The 16849-nt window shown below is 47.7% G+C and overlaps 1 protein-coding gene across 2 annotated transcripts; it reads right to left on the reverse strand.

Annotated features, from left to right (window-relative positions):
• Positions 1–338: 338 nt before the first annotated feature.
• Positions 339–16261, reverse strand: scaf11 (SR-related CTD-associated factor 11). 2 transcript variants are annotated; one of them, XM_069156526.1, is made up of 15 exons: positions 16087–16261; positions 13155–13201; positions 12833–12978; positions 12050–12127; positions 11637–11716; positions 11429–11508; positions 11310–11347; positions 11142–11212; positions 9558–9683; positions 8903–9003; positions 5103–7454; positions 4234–4559; positions 3919–4092; positions 3697–3816; positions 339–2970 (listed from the first exon to the last, which is right to left on the reverse strand). In XM_069156526.1, the coding sequence occupies exons 2-15, from the start codon at positions 13171–13173 to the stop codon at positions 2875–2877; spliced, it is 3807 nt and encodes a 1268-aa protein (XP_069012627.1). In that variant the 5' UTR covers positions 13174–13201; positions 16087–16261; the 3' UTR covers positions 339–2874. The 2 variants fall into 2 exon arrangements, with proteins under 2 accessions (XP_069012627.1, XP_069012626.1); XM_069156525.1 differs by having other exon boundaries at positions 12050–12133.
• Between the last annotated feature and the right edge of the window lie 588 nt (positions 16262–16849).

Consider the following 16849-nt stretch of genomic DNA (forward strand, 5'->3'; position numbering starts at 1 on the left):
TGGATCAGCAATGCAGTGATTAATGTTCAATTAAAACCTAACTTTAACATGTCCTTGGTGTTTGTCTTTGTGGTTTATGAGGACACAAAGTTAAAGCTGATCACAAATCTTCATGAACATGTTGTGTGCGTCCTGCAAAGCAGATTACTGATCAACTTTGTCTTTAAAATTGTTCCGGAAGAGGAAGAGGAAGAGGTTTATTTGGCGTGAATGCTGTATTGAGTTCTTTCCTCTCGACAGCGCTGCCCCCTTGTGGTCAACCGATGAAACTCCACCGCGTGGTTGACTACTCCTGCAGGTTTCGTAACATGGATTACCAGTACCATCAATGTATGGTAAAATAATTTTAATTAGTTTCAACACTAAATACAAATACACGTGCAGGCCAGTAATAGCTACTGTGAGCAGGTTTTCAGCACAACAGCCGCCTCATCACGAGTCTGTTGATCAGACTGAATCATCTTTCCTCAGATTTATTTTTGCTCACACAGTCACAACAAATTCCTTTGTCGGTGGTTAAAGTTCATTTTATTTCCCAGAGCATTTTAAACGACTTCCGACATGTTGGCTTTAAAGTTCCTACAACAAATTGATTTTGTTCATTGTTGCTTTAAAAGGACATGAACACTCGTGTGAAACCTGCAGACTCACCTGTGGACGAACCCTCATACAGGTCGGTCCAGGTGTGGACACACTGTACATAGTTTCAGTGGGCGGGATAAATTACACCTTAACTGTATTGTATTGTAAATAATGACATTAACAAATGGTGCTGTTCTAGAAAAGTGTCCCAGTAAGCCAGCAAGAATAAAACCAGGACCGTGAAACTGGAGCAGCTCAATGGAAATCATTCATTCTGTTATTGAAACCAGTGTTTTCCTTGTCAAAACGTCTGCAGTGAAAAAGTCCCGGAGCTCCCCTCTCCATCAGCGGGCCCAGCACTCATCCACTCAAACATGCAGCACTTTTTACCAAGTGATGACAGAAGCAGTCAAATAAAATGTGTTCTCGGATGTTTTCACTCCCATTTTTCGTGGTAATTTGCCAAAGCTATAAAAACAGGTGGATGTTAAAGCCGCCTTGTGGCCCAGAACTGTAAATGCACCCTTTGTGCAAGTCCATCTTCCGGCTATGATGAAACCTCATCTCAAAATTACATGTTTAGAAGTTTTTCCAAAAAAAGAAGAAAAAAAAAAAGAAATCCATAAACGCCTTAAAGTAGTTCAGATGTCTTCGTCTTCGTCTTCCTCGGGACGAGCAGATCTACGAATGTGCAAACAATCCTCGCCTCTATTTCCACCTCAGCTCCAGCAGCCAGACGATATTGAAAACTTGTGTGACGTATAGACTGTCTGTCCGAGTCAGACCTGCCGTCAGCATGCGTTCAGGGTGATCCAGAGAGAAGCAGAAAAAAATATCCTGCGTCATTTTGCCGAGCTCAGCTGAACCGAAGAGAAAGAACTGAACTCTAAAGCAGCTGTTTGGTGAATAAAAACGCAGGTTGTGGACCTGATGCTTGTTTCATCAAAGCCTCCTATAGCATTTTTTTTTTTTTTTTTTTTTTTTTTTACTTCAGCTGTCATTTGTGACGCACAATCAAACCCACAGCTTGTACAGTTCATCTATCCACCGCAGCGCAGCACCCGACCCGCTCAAACCTGCTGCCATAAGGTTGTGAACTACACACTCAAATCCCGCAGACATTTGCAAACGTCGAACATCTCGTGAATTTCTAATAAACTGCGCATGAAAATGAGGCCGGAGTTAGAAACCGGGCCTCCTTGTGTTAAATGTCGGCTGCTTCGACTCCCCCGTCTTCGCCTTTGTGTTGCGAGGTCCAATCACAAGCGCTCATTGGAGACACGCGAGGACAAGGTAAATCTGGACGAGGACTTTCGCCGCAGCTCAAAAACAGAAATGCTCAGCCGTGACGGCCCGGTAACTGTGCTCAGGATACGCGTTGTAGAATCTGAACGAGCGCGGCGTGGACACGTCGCCGGCGTGGACACGTCCGGCGTGTTGTCTGAGGTGGGGACAAATAAAAAAGTGTTTCCTTCCCGCATACGACGCCTCTAACAAACACACGGAGCACATGAGGAAGCAGCTAATTTATTTCACTACTCTCTGGATACTTTGCACAGTTCATGTTCACGCATTGACATTTATTACACATTCAGGCAGGGGAGGGGGCGGGGGAGGGGGGGGGGTCGATTTCACCTGAACTACCCCTCCCCGGGACCTGCGCCTTACATTATACACTCACTGCTGATTGGTCATCCCACTTCCTGGTCATCCAATCAGGGCCCTGATTACAATCACACCCAGCAGATTTCAGCCCGTCACCGGGCCACAGAGATCGATAAAGGCAATGCACTGTTTTGTCTTTAAACGAGGCTTTCATCTGAAATATTATATCATATTTAGAAAAAGAACATTGACCATATTCAATTAATAAGCAATGCGATCTGGATGCCACAGAAGAGAAATTCATTGTACCAGCCGGCACCCTGGGAGAGTCTCTCAACACGGGCTGACGTATTCAGTACCGACTGGCCCGTCTGGCCCGTCTGGCCCGTGTCCCGTCCCCCTCCCCCCCCCTCCCCCCTCCCCACGCTCCCAAGCGGTCTTTACAGTAGTTCCCAAGTCACGTGATCTATGCAAAATAAAGGGCTCTTGCATTACAATTTTCTGATTGGGTCATTCTTTTTCTAACAAAATATGAAAATCTATAGAAAAAAATCTTCATTCAATAAAAGGCAGAAATATCAAAAAAGAAAACGCTGGCTCTCCGACATCTTTCAGCTTGGAGGCCAAATTCCAGCGAGAGGAAATTGCACTTGAGCAGCAGAACGGGTCTGTGAGGGCGTCGCCGGTTCATTTCTTGCGGGCGTGTTTGTATTTGTCCACGTAGGCCTTCACCAGGTTGGCCACCTTACTGGAGTTCACCTCGCCACTCTTGCTGTGACATATCTGAGGAGGAAAGGTCAAACACACGCCGTCAGACTCACAGATCATCTTCGCTGCCAATAAGGAACACAGTTTGAGGATCAACGTGGTACATTTGAAGAAAATGTGGTTTCAGACGGTCTATTGATAAAGTGAGACAAAACTATTTCAATCAATCTGCCGGCGTAGACGGACATAACCAAACGTTGATCTTAATGTTTTGAGTGTGTCTGTCAGTACGGTGATTGTGTATTTGGGCTGAACACAACCGGAGCAGACACACAGCATCAGAGCTGCTGCCTACTAGGGATGAGTGAAGATTTTGGAAAAGTCATTCAAATAATTGAATAGCGTCTCTGGTTATCTTCTTGTTTTTAACTGTAGTTGGTAGTAATGTGTTGCCTTCCCCAGAAGGTGGCAGTAAGGTACCTAAACGCTGTCTGTCAACAACAATTAAGCAACGTAAGGAGAAGAAGAACATGTTGCTACCAGGCTGTGGAGATCCGTCTGGTAAAACGTGGCTCTGTGAAATTAAATACCACCGAGCAAACAGCAAATATTCAATCACTACTTCAGCTGTCAGAAAGTTCAGCAGCTCCTTTAAAAAAAAAAAAAAAAAGAGGTGCAATGCAACCTGTGCAGGTAAAGATAGCAGATCATCAGATTTGAGAGCAAAGCACTGATGCTGCATCCACAGGTCAATAATCAAGCAGTCAACACGTGTCTGAAACTCTCAAAGTGAACGTTTACCTTCTCGACCGCCTTGCGGACGATCTCCTTGTATTCCTCCTTTGTGATTTCCTTCTTTTGGTAATACGGTTTGATGGCTGTCTTCACTTCATTTACAGCTTTCTCTTGGATCTGTTGTTTCTAGAGCAGAAACGGGACATCAGATTGCTTCAGGAAAACCGGACGGAGAAACTCGACACCTGAAAAGACGCGGCGATGACGAGACGAGCGGCCGCATGTTACCTTTTCTTTTTTGGAGCTGTCAGCTTGAGCCTTCTTGTGGTAGCCGGGCTGAGTTGTAGAAGATGGTAGAACCTGGCTGAAGGTCAGCTGGCCCTGGGTCAGTGCTGCGATGCCAGCTTTGGTTGGGGTGGGAAGCAGGGCGGGTTTCCCGTAACCCATCATGGTGTTTACCATCTGGAGCAAAGCAGGGAAGGACAGTGAGGATTACAGGATTCTGTATTTTAGTGTCCCTACTTGGAATCGGGATTCCTGCACATTCAGGATGTGGAGCCGGTTTCTCAGCCGTAGTCCCGTCTACGTCCCCGTTACCGTTACCTGTGTCGCGTGGCCGTCGGGCTGAGCCGCTGCTGTCTGGCTGCCTTGCTGCATGGGCGGAGGTGGCGGGGGAGGGGGCGGGAGGCCCTGAGCGCCGACGGCGGGCACCTGAAGCAGCGGCACGGCAGGGTGGAGGTGCATGGGGACCTGAGGGGGCATGGCGTACGGCGCCGCGGGCTGCAGGCTGACCGGCAGGGCTCCTCGCGGGCCCGGCATCGGGTAGTGGTGGTGGAGAACATTCAGCTGAGGAGGAACCACGTTCATCACCGGCCCCGGAGCGTTGCCCGGCACCGCCGCCTGGGGGGGGGCGTCGCTTTTAGGGGGATCTGGAGAACAAAAGGAACGAAGGACGCGGAGTCAGCTTCGCTCGGCGAGAACCGAAACCAATTCTAGAGTTGATTTACAGCGTCTATTGAAACTGGTACGACGACGTTAAAATACGTTCGGAAATGATGAACGTGAGCAGAAGATACCTCACGGGAGGCGTTAATGGTAAACAACAAATGGTAGAAATAAATAAGGAGCCTTTCACAAGTAGATGCTGAAGGAGCAAAACAATCGTGAGGTTTTTGTGGGAATAAATTTACTTCAAAAGAAATCATTTCCTCTTAATGTAAAACAGCTCGGAGGCCTCGGGGTAATTTCTGCTTCGCTTTCTGTTCACAGTGAAACTGAAACTATCTTCCTCTCCTCGCCTCAAAGAGAACATTAATCCCAAACAGCACGACTGCTGCTCGCCTCCCAGAGGGAAATGAAACTGAAGCATGTATGATTATATCTTTTACATTTCTTGTGGCAGTAACAGAAGTGTTATTGCAGCGCTGATAACAGTGTTTTCCAGCTGTAAGGAGAAAGTAAAGGAGTTTGACCTGCTGCTGACTGCTGCTCCTCCTCTTGTCGGTTCCAGCTGCCGGGTCCTCCTCTCTCCCTCTTGGAGTAATAGTCCTGAACGTCTGCGGGTAGCGTCCTCCTGACAGCCCAGCTGGAGGCAGAGGACCAGCCTGACCGGTCGAGCATGGAGTCGCCCTGCTCCGAGTCTTTCCTCCGACCGCCGCCTCGGTTCTCGTTGAAGCGGCTGTACGCGTCGTTCCCTGAATTGTTGCCTGTACCTGAGAAGTTGTTTCTGGGCTGCCAGCGGCTGTCGGACGTTTCTTCCTGTTGGTTGTAGAAGCTCCGGTTGCCGCCGCCGCCCCGCCCGTTTCCCCGGCCGCGTCCCCGTGACTCTCCCCCCCAGCGAGAGCCGCCGCCGAAGCTGACGTCCCGGTTCCTGCTCTCGGCATCTCCCCGAGTCTTTTCCGTAACCCAGTCTGGATTTTCCGACCAGCCCTGGCGCTCCGGGGAACTTTCTGTCGGCAAACCGTTTTCAGAGCGGCCGGTGCCTCCGTGATACCTCCGCCCCTCACCGCCAGAACCGCCCCCTGACCCGCCACCAGACCCGCCACTGGTCCCGGATCTCCAGCCGCCCCTACGCTCCTTCCTCTGGGGAGACTGCTCTCTGGACGCTGGCCGTTCAGGACTGGCCCCTCGCCTGTAGGACCTTGTTCTGGATCGAGATCTAGACCGAGACCTGGACCGGGATCTAGAGCGACTCCTGGATCTCCTCCTCCTCCTCTCACGACTACGGTCCCTCCTGGAATACTCTCTGTCTCCATCCCGGTCCCTGTCTCTGTCTCTGTCTCCATCCCGGTCCCGGTCCCTGTCCCTGTCTCCATCCCGGTCCCTGTCCCTGTCTCCATCCCGGTCCCTGTCCCTGTCCCTGTCCCCATCCCGGTCCCTGTCCCTGTCCCTGTCTCTGCTGCGAGCTCTTGAGGAGCGGTTTGAGGGTGGACTCCCGTCACGTTCTCTGGACCTTGATCGAGATCGTCGGGATGATTCTCGCTTGGATTCCCTCTTTGGGGACCAGGTGGAGGTCGGGGAGTGGAAGCGAGAGCGCCGCTGCTTGCCATTCTTCCTCTCTTGGCTCCGTTCTCTCTCCGGCGGGTCCTTGGCGCTCTCACCTTTGGAGACTTGGCTGTCAGAGGCCGGAGCGGGAGGTTCTGCGGCAGCTGGGGACGAACTCTCACTGGGAAGTTCTAAAATGGGATTGTTCCCGAGGTCGCTCATCGGTGAACCGCAATCCATGGAGACAACATTTGTGTCATCCTGGTATTGGCTGACGTCATTGGCTGCTTCCCCGGAGCTGTCCGTCCCTGCCGGCTCTTCTGATTGGATTATTGTTGCATCGGTGTCCTCGGAAGCTTTAGCTTCAGGGTCGGCGACGTGTTCCTCTGACACTGTATCGCAGGGGGAACCCGGCGGTGCCGAGTCCTCGCACGATTCCACCGCCACGTCCTTCGAAGATTCTTCATGGTTGGCTTCTTCTGACTCTGCACAAATCTCCATGTTATCGTCCTCCTCAGCCTGCTCGGCACACCGCGGAGACATCTGGTCTTCCGGCGCCGTGTTCTGAGAGTCCGACTGGGACGGCGAAGTCCCTTTCTCAGAATCCTTTTCGTCAGAGGAAACTGGGCTGGCTGGTTCCTCTTCCTCTCTTTTGCTGTGGACGCTCTCGGAGCAGGAGACGGGACTGTTCGGAGCCGACTCCGAGGGACAGGAGAGGTCGTTGTCGCTTTCCTCAGCTTTCACTTCTTGTTCATTGGATTGTTCCTGAGTCTCGTCGCTCTTCTGCCCTTCGTCATTCATCAAAGATCCTGCACCTCCTTGCTCGTCGGCCGAGTTGAAACCTTCCTGGTCTTCATTGAGGCTACCTTCAGCATCGGACTGCTGCGGCTCCGAGTTGTTCACATCCGGCTCCTCTTTAGTTTTATCCTCTTCCTCTTCCTCCTCCTTCTCCTTGTCGTCACTTCCATCCCCGTCTTCCTCCTCCTCGCTCGCTGCGGGGCTGTTCACCACTTCAGGAGCAGGTTTTTTTCTTGCCGTGGCTTTCCGTTTCCCGCTGGCCTTACGGTTTGTTACCTGTTTCCCCTTCCTCTTGGCCGGCACCTGAGAAGTCTTGCCCAGCTTGGTGGACTGGCTGGCAGACGAGTCGGAGTCTGACAAGCTGGACTGCGGTGGTGATGAAGGGTCGGATGCAGGAGTCTCTTCCTGGGTTTTACTGTTGCGTCCAGATCGTCTGGACGGTCGAGACTCCTCTTTGGTGGGAGCTTTGGAGGTTGAAGCTCGGCCGCCTCTCTTCTCGCCTCCTTTGGGACACGTGATGGCGCAGACGACACCCTGAAACACTAGGAAATAAACAGACGGCTGTGAATACCATCTGTGGTTTCTTGGAAATCTCAACACATGTTGCGAAGCTCCCACACACGGTGGACGCAAAAGGCCATCGCCAAGTCAGAAATGTAACATTGTTTGTAACATTAGAGCCAATCCTGCTGATGGGTACGTGTGTGAATCTGGTCCTTGTTTAAAGGATCCAGTCCACTAAATTAAAGCCTTTCATAATGTAATCTGTGTTTTGTCGCCGACATTATCGTTTATGAATAGCGACAAATGGCATTTTTTTTAAACATGAATTTTGTTTGCCCTCATTAGAGTCTCTCTTCAAAGGGATGGACAGGAAATGTGAAGGGGGAGAGTTGGGGTGCATCGTGCATGCAGATGAAGGAATTTCAGCCAGAGGTCGACTGATAGTGTGTTTTTTTTAAAGGCTGACATAACTACAACACTTTCAAACAGCTGGTATCCATTTAATCAGCTGATACAACACTATGAAAGTATGTGGCTGGTTTATTCGAAGGAAAAATGCCCGATCGGTATGTAAAGTAACGGTTGAAGGTTTTTTTTTACTCCCCATCTGTCTTGTATTAAAAGATGATGATAACGTTGCGTTAAAGTCGTTTTTGTGGGAAGAAACAAACTGGAAATGGTTTAGATAGGTTTTGAAAGGCAGTAGTTGTGTGTTGCTTTAAAATCAGCTGCTCCAACTTTTAGCCCGCAAGCACAAACGTTTCGCCCACATTATCCAAATCTACTCTCAGGATAATGTATCGAGGGCTTTTTTCATTTCTGTAGAGATGTTTGTGAGAAAAATGCTCTCTGTCGTCTACTGTGAAATAAAATAATGGAATCGAGTTCCACTATTTGGCACTTTGGATCTCATGTCTTTGGTTGAAGCATTCACAACAGTCCGAGTAGTTGTAACCTCCCACTGTCATTCATACTGTATCAACAATTTAAGAAGACCAACTTAAAAGCTTTGATCCTGAATTTGGAGTATTTGGATCAAATAGTTTGTAAAAAATAACCTGTGGCCACACTTGTTATTTAAAAGTTACAGATACAGTGAATGTTGCTTGTCTTCTGCTGCTGTGTAAAAAATACCCATTTCCTATTTTAAACAACTTGGATGTTGATTGGTTAATAAAACATTTACATATTCCATCACAGTGTAATGACAATCTAATTTTACAATAAACAAATATAAAAAACACGATCTCTGCACGCTTCAGCAGTGTGTATGAGGAACCTTTAAGAATTTAAAAAGTGGAAAAGAAATCATTGTAGTCTTTTCTTTTTTTTTTTTTGATCAACTACAAAACATTTTAAATGGTAGGCAAATGCAAAAATGAAACTAGTTATGTACATACTACATTACAAAATTAAGAATTGTGCCAATCTTAAGCTCTCCCATTATCATTGTAGTAGAAAGTCAACTGTGTCAGATGTGACTCACCAAAATGGCTCGATCCAAACGTTGAGCTGGAGGTGAAGGGAGATGAGATGAGTCCAAAAGGAAACGGGCTGTGGTTCAAACTGGTTCCATGAAAACTCGGCCTGTAAAACCAACAACAGCCGTCAGCTCAGAGACCGAATCAGTGACGCCACTCATTCATCCACTCGTTTTCCATTAGTGTTATTAATATTACTTTATAATTATAATTACATTAGTTGCAACTTAAGTGGCATCATACTGTGCAGCCGAGGCCTGTGTGGACGGATGCTGATTACCGTCGGCTAAATATATTGAACATGTGTAGAAGAACTTAAAATCACAGTGATGTGGAAACTGCCACTCACAAAGGAGGCTCTCCCTCAGTCGGTGTCGGGGATCTAAACCAAAGAATTAAAGCTCCTGTGTTTTAAGCTCAGCAAACAGACTTGTTTGTGCTCCTCTATGAAATCACTTAAGAACGCGAAACAAGAACTGATATGAAAAAAAATACATAAATAAATAGTCATCAGGCTCTTCTTCCCAACTGATGATCCAGATGATGTCACCTGGGTTTTAATAGGAAGTGCGTGTCAGACTGGCAGGGGAGCATCGACCTGAAGATGATATCAAGTTGGCCGAACAAAGTCACGGCGGTGGTCGGCTGGAAATTCATTACCTGGAGGTGCCGTCCGCGGGGATGGGAGCAGCAGGAGAGAGCCAAGGACAATGTTGCACCTGCGGTTTGCACTGCTTGAATCCAGAGTCATACAGGATGTCCTCTGCCAGCCAAACAGGATCTGCACTGCAGGACGATGGTAACGTGAGTTCATTAGGAAAAACTCTCAGCTGTGAACTTGTAGTCTGTACAAATGATACATCGCTGCTTCTTCTGACTCTGCTTATGCTAAACTATGTTCATCTTTGCTGTTAATTTCAATGTAAAATGAGATTATAGTTCAAAATGAAAACGCAACCAAAACAAAAATGAACACTTCAAAAAGAGAAATATGAGATATTTGCAGGATTTGTCACCAAATAAAAAGTACATTAAAATGTTCCAGATGCAGAAACAGATGAGTGAACTAACTGCTGTTTTAGTGCAAAGTCTTATTCAGTGAGCTGCAGCGTGTTGAATCACACGCTGCAGCTCACAAGCGGATTTTGCCACTTGACCTCTTTCACAGCCGTTACTCAGAAACTCCTCAGATTCAGTAACATCATGTCTGTCAGTTATGTGACGTAACTGCTTCTTGGAATAAGCACATTTATGAACCAAGTTCATCGAGACATTATAATGATATTTAGACTAAAAGCAGCGACAGAACAGGCAGCTGCAGACACGTAAACAGAACTATGTGTGAGTTTGTATTTTCACACAGCCGAAGTCATCCAGTTGATGTATTTCGGCTTTTTTTTATAGTCCAAACCCAAACAGTGAAAAACATAAATGAGTAGCAATGAAAAAGTTCAGAGACTCTTTCCTGTTGTGTGCGACCGGAGCAGAGGGAAGTAACAACCTTCGTGATCGAGTATTTCCAGTTCCGTCATTTGATTAACATCAGCACCTTTGTTCCACGTGTTTTTGTGAGCAGTGTTGCGTTTTCACCGCGGACTTGAGCACAGAGCAACCGACAGCACATTTGGAGTCAAACTCAGGAATCGGTAACAGAGGACATTCAAATGCTTCAGAAGATCTGAGGTGTTTTGAACGCCATTCCCGTTTCAGAGGGGCCGACCAGGACTAAACCGAGCGCCTCGAGTCAGGAGCGCCACCAGGTGGGTTTCCTTTGCCATTCATGGGGCGGTGAACCGTAGATTCCTCCCTCGGTGTCGACACCGAGCTCTGCCGGGATGTTCTGAGGGAAAACAGTCCGAGTGAATGACCTGAGCTGTGGCGCGATGGCACTTTGGTTCTCCAACACGCCGACGCACACGCGCCGAGTTTCTCACCGGCAACGACACAGTCGCCCCTCCTAACGAACACCTACTCACCGGATTTGACTCCCTCTGACTTCTTCCAGCTCCCCAAAGATTTGACGCAAACTTTTGACGCGCGCTCTCGGCTCAAGTTTCAGGTCCGTGGTGAAATCATGGCGCACGTACAGGCGGTCACAAAATCACACGTAACACAGGTGGTGATGTAAAATAGCCACACAACTAGCGAGAGGTGATGGTCACATAATCATCACGCCAATATTTGTTTTACTGCATTTCTATTTTGATGCCGTGTAAACTGCCGTTTGAGGACCGTGGGACTTACACTTCCTGTGTTGTTGTCGTTAGTGAGACGCAGGGAGGCGCTGACCAGTTGCAGCACTCTGTTCCTCGCACCTGCAATAAAAAACATCAAACACCAAAGAGATGTCAGATTAACATAAAAGGCCAAAACTGAAACGGTGAAAAAGGACCAAAAAAAGAGAGATCCGACCTTTTTCCTGCTCAGCGAGAAAGGGTCCTCGTCGTTACCTGGAAGAGACGTTCACAGTCAGGTCGTGCTGACACGAGGAGGTCGGGCACATTTCTGGAAGACGAGAGGCTTTTACTCACATTTCCTCGCGAGTGCTTTTGTTTTGGTGTCCGCCGCCCTCTCCACCTTTTGCCGCCTCGTTCTTCTTGCAGGCTTGTTTCTAAAGAGACAAAAAAAAAATCAACACCTCATTTGCTCTCAGGTTGATTTTATGAACACTGTTCATTGATTTTCTTCTGTTTCTGTACACCACGATCTCATGGAGGGAACAAAATGGCTGCCACTCACTTGCAACAGATTTTTTGTTCAGGGTTTCTACAGCAGCAACTCTCAGCTTCGGCTGGAGTCGGGCGCCTCCTCACAGGAACCTTAAAACAACAAGGACAGAAGCTCATTTAGTTTTAGTGAAAACATTTACAATATTTTGCGGGACACAAAGGTCCGTGGAGGTTGTGTGTGCTCGCTGTGTGACAGCTGTCAACTGTCAGCTTAACAAACTCTGACTGGAAGCTGGAGCTCTAACTAGCAAATATAGTTTCAAATGAAATGTGATTGACTTCATGCAAAGAGTTTCTATCCATAAAAACCGATGACAAACACAATGCAGACAGGAATATATTGGGGGGAGGGGGGGGGGGGGGGTAACAGCAGCAAATGGGCTCAACTTTGACAGAGAAACCAGCGTCAGGAACCAGACCGACCTGCACGCAGCTCAGATTCCCGTCCCATCTGTAAACATTACTGAAAGGTCTCCTGTCCACCGGGCAGGAAGGAGCGATCTGCAACTTCAAAGTAAAGCAAACAAATAAAAGCATAATTAATACACGAACACTCTATCCACATTAATACACTTTCATTGAAAAAAAAACAAACAACAGAACTTCTGCTGCGTTTACACAGAGCGCCGACGCAGCATTTTTTTTTTTTAACGCCTAAAACGGCAACTTTTGAAAACTATGCTGACCCCGTTTTACTTTGAAAAGTCCAGGACTGCAGTTCAGTCTGGATGGATGGAAACGAATGACGCAGACACTCAGGTTGGACGCCTCGTTGGGTCAGTGATGACGTGTCCTCCCCTGATCGCCATCATGATCTTAATCAGTGGGTAATTTAACATGTATATTAAATTACAGGCATCGCTGACCTTGTTGTCCACGCCGGCAGATATTGTGAATTGTTAAATTCTGCGTCTTTGAAGACTGCCTTGTGCAGCATTTGTTTTAGTGTATGTGCAGCCTAATACGAAGGACGTCTTTATGGTTCGCAGGCTCTTCCCCTCGAAGGTGAGTCGAGGCACGATACGCAGAGCAGTAACGGCCGTAAAAAGTCAACTCCATCCACCGAATCCTGAAATTGGTTGAAAGATGCAACACGCGAGCGAATCCGTCGCTAGAAATTCAACCCGCACATAACAAAAGTTGCAAAAACCTATCACACCCGTTCAGATAAACATTCGCTAATAACGAAGCGGCGCGGCGCGTCACCTCTGCCCACGTGACGAGGCATCTGAGGCAGAAGACGTGGCAGCAGCTGTCGGGCATGGCGAGCTCGCCTCCAGCCAGGACGCCCAGGCAGATAGGACATCTCTCCGCCTCCTCGGCATCTGTCCCATCAGGCGGGCCCTGGCCGCCTGAACAAACACACACACACACACACACACACACACACACACACACACACACACGTTAGGAGTATTTATCACTCACCTTGATAGTTTCTAATCAGTGTGAGCAGAAGGATTTTCAGTGTTACAAAAAGTGCGTTGTGGTCATGCAAGTTGTCTCTGAATGCGTGTGACGATCTCACCACTTCCAGCTCCAGTCATGTCCGGCCCCCGGCTGTCCTGATCACCGCTACAACACAGAGAAGGCGACACAAATGAAACGCCGTTTGCGTCATTATCTCTGCTCAGATCGGTCGATCACTTCCTACCAGTGACTCCAACCCAAACAATTTGCAAGTCCACTCTTCTAAACTTCCACGGCTACGACCGAACGTAAGAAACAAACAAATCAAGTGCAGACAACAAGTCTGGCGAGGAACGACGGATGTGCGTTTCAAAGCCCTGAGACGGTGCGTGTCGGTGCTCTCGGTTTGCACACAGCTTCACACGGAGAGAGGCGGCCTTTAGTTTTGTACACGCGAGGTTCAATTCAGACAAACAAACAAAAAAAAGAAGTTCAGAAATGTGTCTGAAGTAACTCTAAAACCAGAGAAACAACAACTTCCTCCGAGTGATGCTCAACAGAACGAGACGACAGGTGAGAGGCTGAAACCAGTTCGTTTCACAGCGTCGCCCCGAAGAGACGGACGAGGAGCTCAGACCAGCAGCGGAGCTGAAGTTAGACAAGCTGCTTCCAAACAACGGCTCATCTTCAACAGTCCTGTCGCGATGCTGCACAAGAACTGAACGGACGAGAGACTTACTGAATAAAAACAGATCATCTACCCGACACTTCTTTCACCAAAGCCTCCTCTGGGTTTAGTTGGACGTTCTTTTTGGTTTGTTTACTTCATCTGGAACTTCCGACACGCATCAGATCCACAGTTGTGACGTACAGTTCATTTATCCACCGCGGAGCAGAGACCGACCCTCTCGAAGCAGCTGGAAGAACGACGTCATCTGAACTTGAACTCGACGTGATCGGGTCGAGACCGACGGTTCGTGTTGAGAATTACAAACTTCAGTCGCTCGACTCTTCAAGCGTTTAAAAAGCACGAAACACATTTCTGACTGACTTTGCTTTAAAATCAAATGAAGCTCAAATGAAGCAAAGACGTCTCATTTTGATCCGCATGTGTTCACAGGTTTACTTGTTTTAGTTATGTGGTGTGTGTGTGTGTGTGTGTGTGTGTGTGTGTGTGTGTGTGAGAGGTACACTGAGGTTCTCTACCTTTTGTTCAAATAACAGTTCAGTCACTTGTTTTGATAGATATAAACATTCAACAGATGCTCGTTGATCAACATAAAGTCTGAAACGAAGTGCTCGGGTCGCTGTCTGAACCGAACATCCCGAATGGTGCCAGGTGACGACGCCGACTTTGAGTTTTACAAACACAATAACGTCACATCAGAAAGGTAAACTCAAGTTAAATAAGGAAATGTGAACGTTATGGAGGTGTGACAAATATTTGCACCGAGTGGGACAATTTACAGTTTATTAAATATTGTTTGGGCTGCAGGTAGATCTGCTTTTTAAACGTATTTTTTTGCTGTTGTTGCGCAGACGGCCGGCTGCTCTGCGAGCGTGATCGTTCACATACTTGTGCTTTGTGTTACTACGGGATCCTTCCAGAGGACACACCAGACAAACGGGAATATAAATAGCACGCACTGATGTGACGGTCTCGGACTTGTTTCCAGTTATTTTTGCAGGTTTCCACTTCAACTTCTAAAATACCGGCCTCATACGAGCAACGACACGCAGGTAGTTGTTCACCGAGTCAATTGACTTCCTCGAGTCTTGAATCTTGAAACCTTTGCGGCGTCAGCGGCCAAACTGAGTAACCGTGACCGCGTTTCTGAACCTGCAGGGTGAGCTGGTCAAATGTTATTGTTGGAGACCGACAGGGACGGTTGTGCATCTTCTTAGTATTTATTGATGATGAACATCATCAAATAAATCTGATTTATTGGTTGGGCTGATGATGGGACATTTTCATTACATATTATTATTTGCTACTACGGAAAATGCAGCTTGGAGAGGCTGGTACACCTCATACATATTTAAATATTATTCTACGTGATGTCTTTCTTCTGGACCCCGAGTCTGTCATAAAGTTTTGAATGAATGAACACGTATGAAACAGCATCAGTCTTGTAAATCCTCGTTTGTTGCAACGCTGATTTTGAACTTCTTGTAATAAACTGAGGAGGTGAAAGTGAAATATGTCTTTCCTCGTTGCCGTGACTCATTTAATTTGACAACAGAGGCCTGAAATCAACACAGGCAGCTCTGGACAGGTTTTCTGATCAGGTGAAGTCTGAATCATCTTTGTGGTTTTCACGTTTCATCCCTGAATCCAGATGTGTGCGTTAAACATCAGGCAGCAGGCCATCACACCTCAGGACGAGTCGAAGCCTCCAGATGTTTGATCACCACTTTAAAGCAAGAACATCTGGAGATCTGTCAAAGTGAAACGACCTGTGATCAAGTCTCGGTCCGAGTTTCACACATTTATAAACACCGGGATCAACCCGGGGTTTGATCAACCCGGGGTTTGATCCCGGTGCTCCGGCTGTCAGCTCCGACACCACCGGACGCGTTTCATCCGGTTAACGGGGAGCCTCGGTCGCGGCTCCGGATTAAAAAAAACCCACCTCCTTCCACTTTGTATTAAACAGCGTCGACGTGGTGAAACAGCGGCGGAGCCCGGAGCCGGGAGCCCGGAGCCGGGAGCCGGGAGCCCGACCCCGGCGGAGGCTCGGTGTCCTCACGGCCTGTCCCGGAGACACAAACATGAGCTCGAGCAGCGCCGACACGACGGTGACAACACGGCCGCTAAAAACAAAAACACCCTTAAAAACACGAAGCCGCGACGCGGCGGCCACGACGACCACGCTGAAGGTCACGAGTGAGCTAGCTCGGTAGCAGCGAGAGGGTTGTTGTGTTTTGTTTTTGTTTTTTTATTTTTGTAGCTCGAAGCTAACAGGCGGCTTTGAACAACAGCACCTGCTAACGTCGCTTTTTAGCCTGCTAGCAGCTAGCTCCGGTTACCCAGCAGCGGCGTCACTCACCTTTCACCGCAGCTTGCCGCTGGTTTCTGCACCTCGGAAACGGCTTTCGGCGTCCAAACTCCCGCTGCGAAATGCTGACAAGTCGCACCGCTCGGAAATTGTTATTGACAAATAAACGGAGCGCAGCTTTCAGAAAGTCTCAAGCCACATGTCTCGCGGTCTTGCCTGCGAGTTTGAGGCCGTCGGCGCCCCCTGTCGGCGCCGCCGGGCGTTACAGCGCAGAGGGGTTTTTAACCAGCACGGGGAATAACAGCAACAGGTGCGAAACAACACCAAACTGCTTCCAGCAAACTATTTGCTTATTTAAATCGTGTGGACGTGACTATCAAAGACACTTCAGACAGAGATAATATAGGAATACATATATTTATTTCAGACATTATGCATTTAATTAAAGGACACAGTAGTCTGCACGAACCATCAGTCGGTGTGCTCATTTTATTAGTTTTACCTGATGTGGACCATCTTTGTGTCCATTAATAAATTAGCCAGTGTGAGCCTACTGATAGTACAGACGACAGTGAGGCTCATCAGATGTTCACTGCCCTCCAGTGGTCACAGGGACGAACTGCAACATCATAAATGGCTAACAACGTAAATGTTAGTGTAAACGTATTTTTACTCGTTGCAGTAACAACTATTAATTCGGATTTTTTTTTTCCAATATAAATAAACATCAACTTGAACATGATAATATATTTAAAACAAAATTTGTTTTTTTATTTTATTTTGACCATTAGCGAATGAATGTTAGACCTATGTC

Source organism: Embiotoca jacksoni, unplaced genomic scaffold, assembly GCF_022577435.1.
Source record: "Embiotoca jacksoni isolate LCO1_2020_lvr unplaced genomic scaffold, fEmbJac1.0.p SCAF_21, whole genome shotgun sequence".
NCBI classification, from domain to species: domain Eukaryota; kingdom Metazoa; phylum Chordata; class Actinopteri; family Embiotocidae; genus Embiotoca; species Embiotoca jacksoni.

Bases quoted from the DNA above. Each gene is read 5' to 3' on its own strand.
- scaf11 (XM_069156525.1), bottom strand. The intron at 7,455-8,902 runs GTGAGTCACATC...TTTATTTCCTAG, and splicing joins GTTTGGATCGAGCCATTTTG to TGTTTCAGGGTGTCGTCTGC. The intron at 4,093-4,233 runs GTAACGGTAACG...GCTTTGCTCCAG, and splicing joins CCGACGGCCACGCGACACAG to ATGGTAAACACCATGATGGG.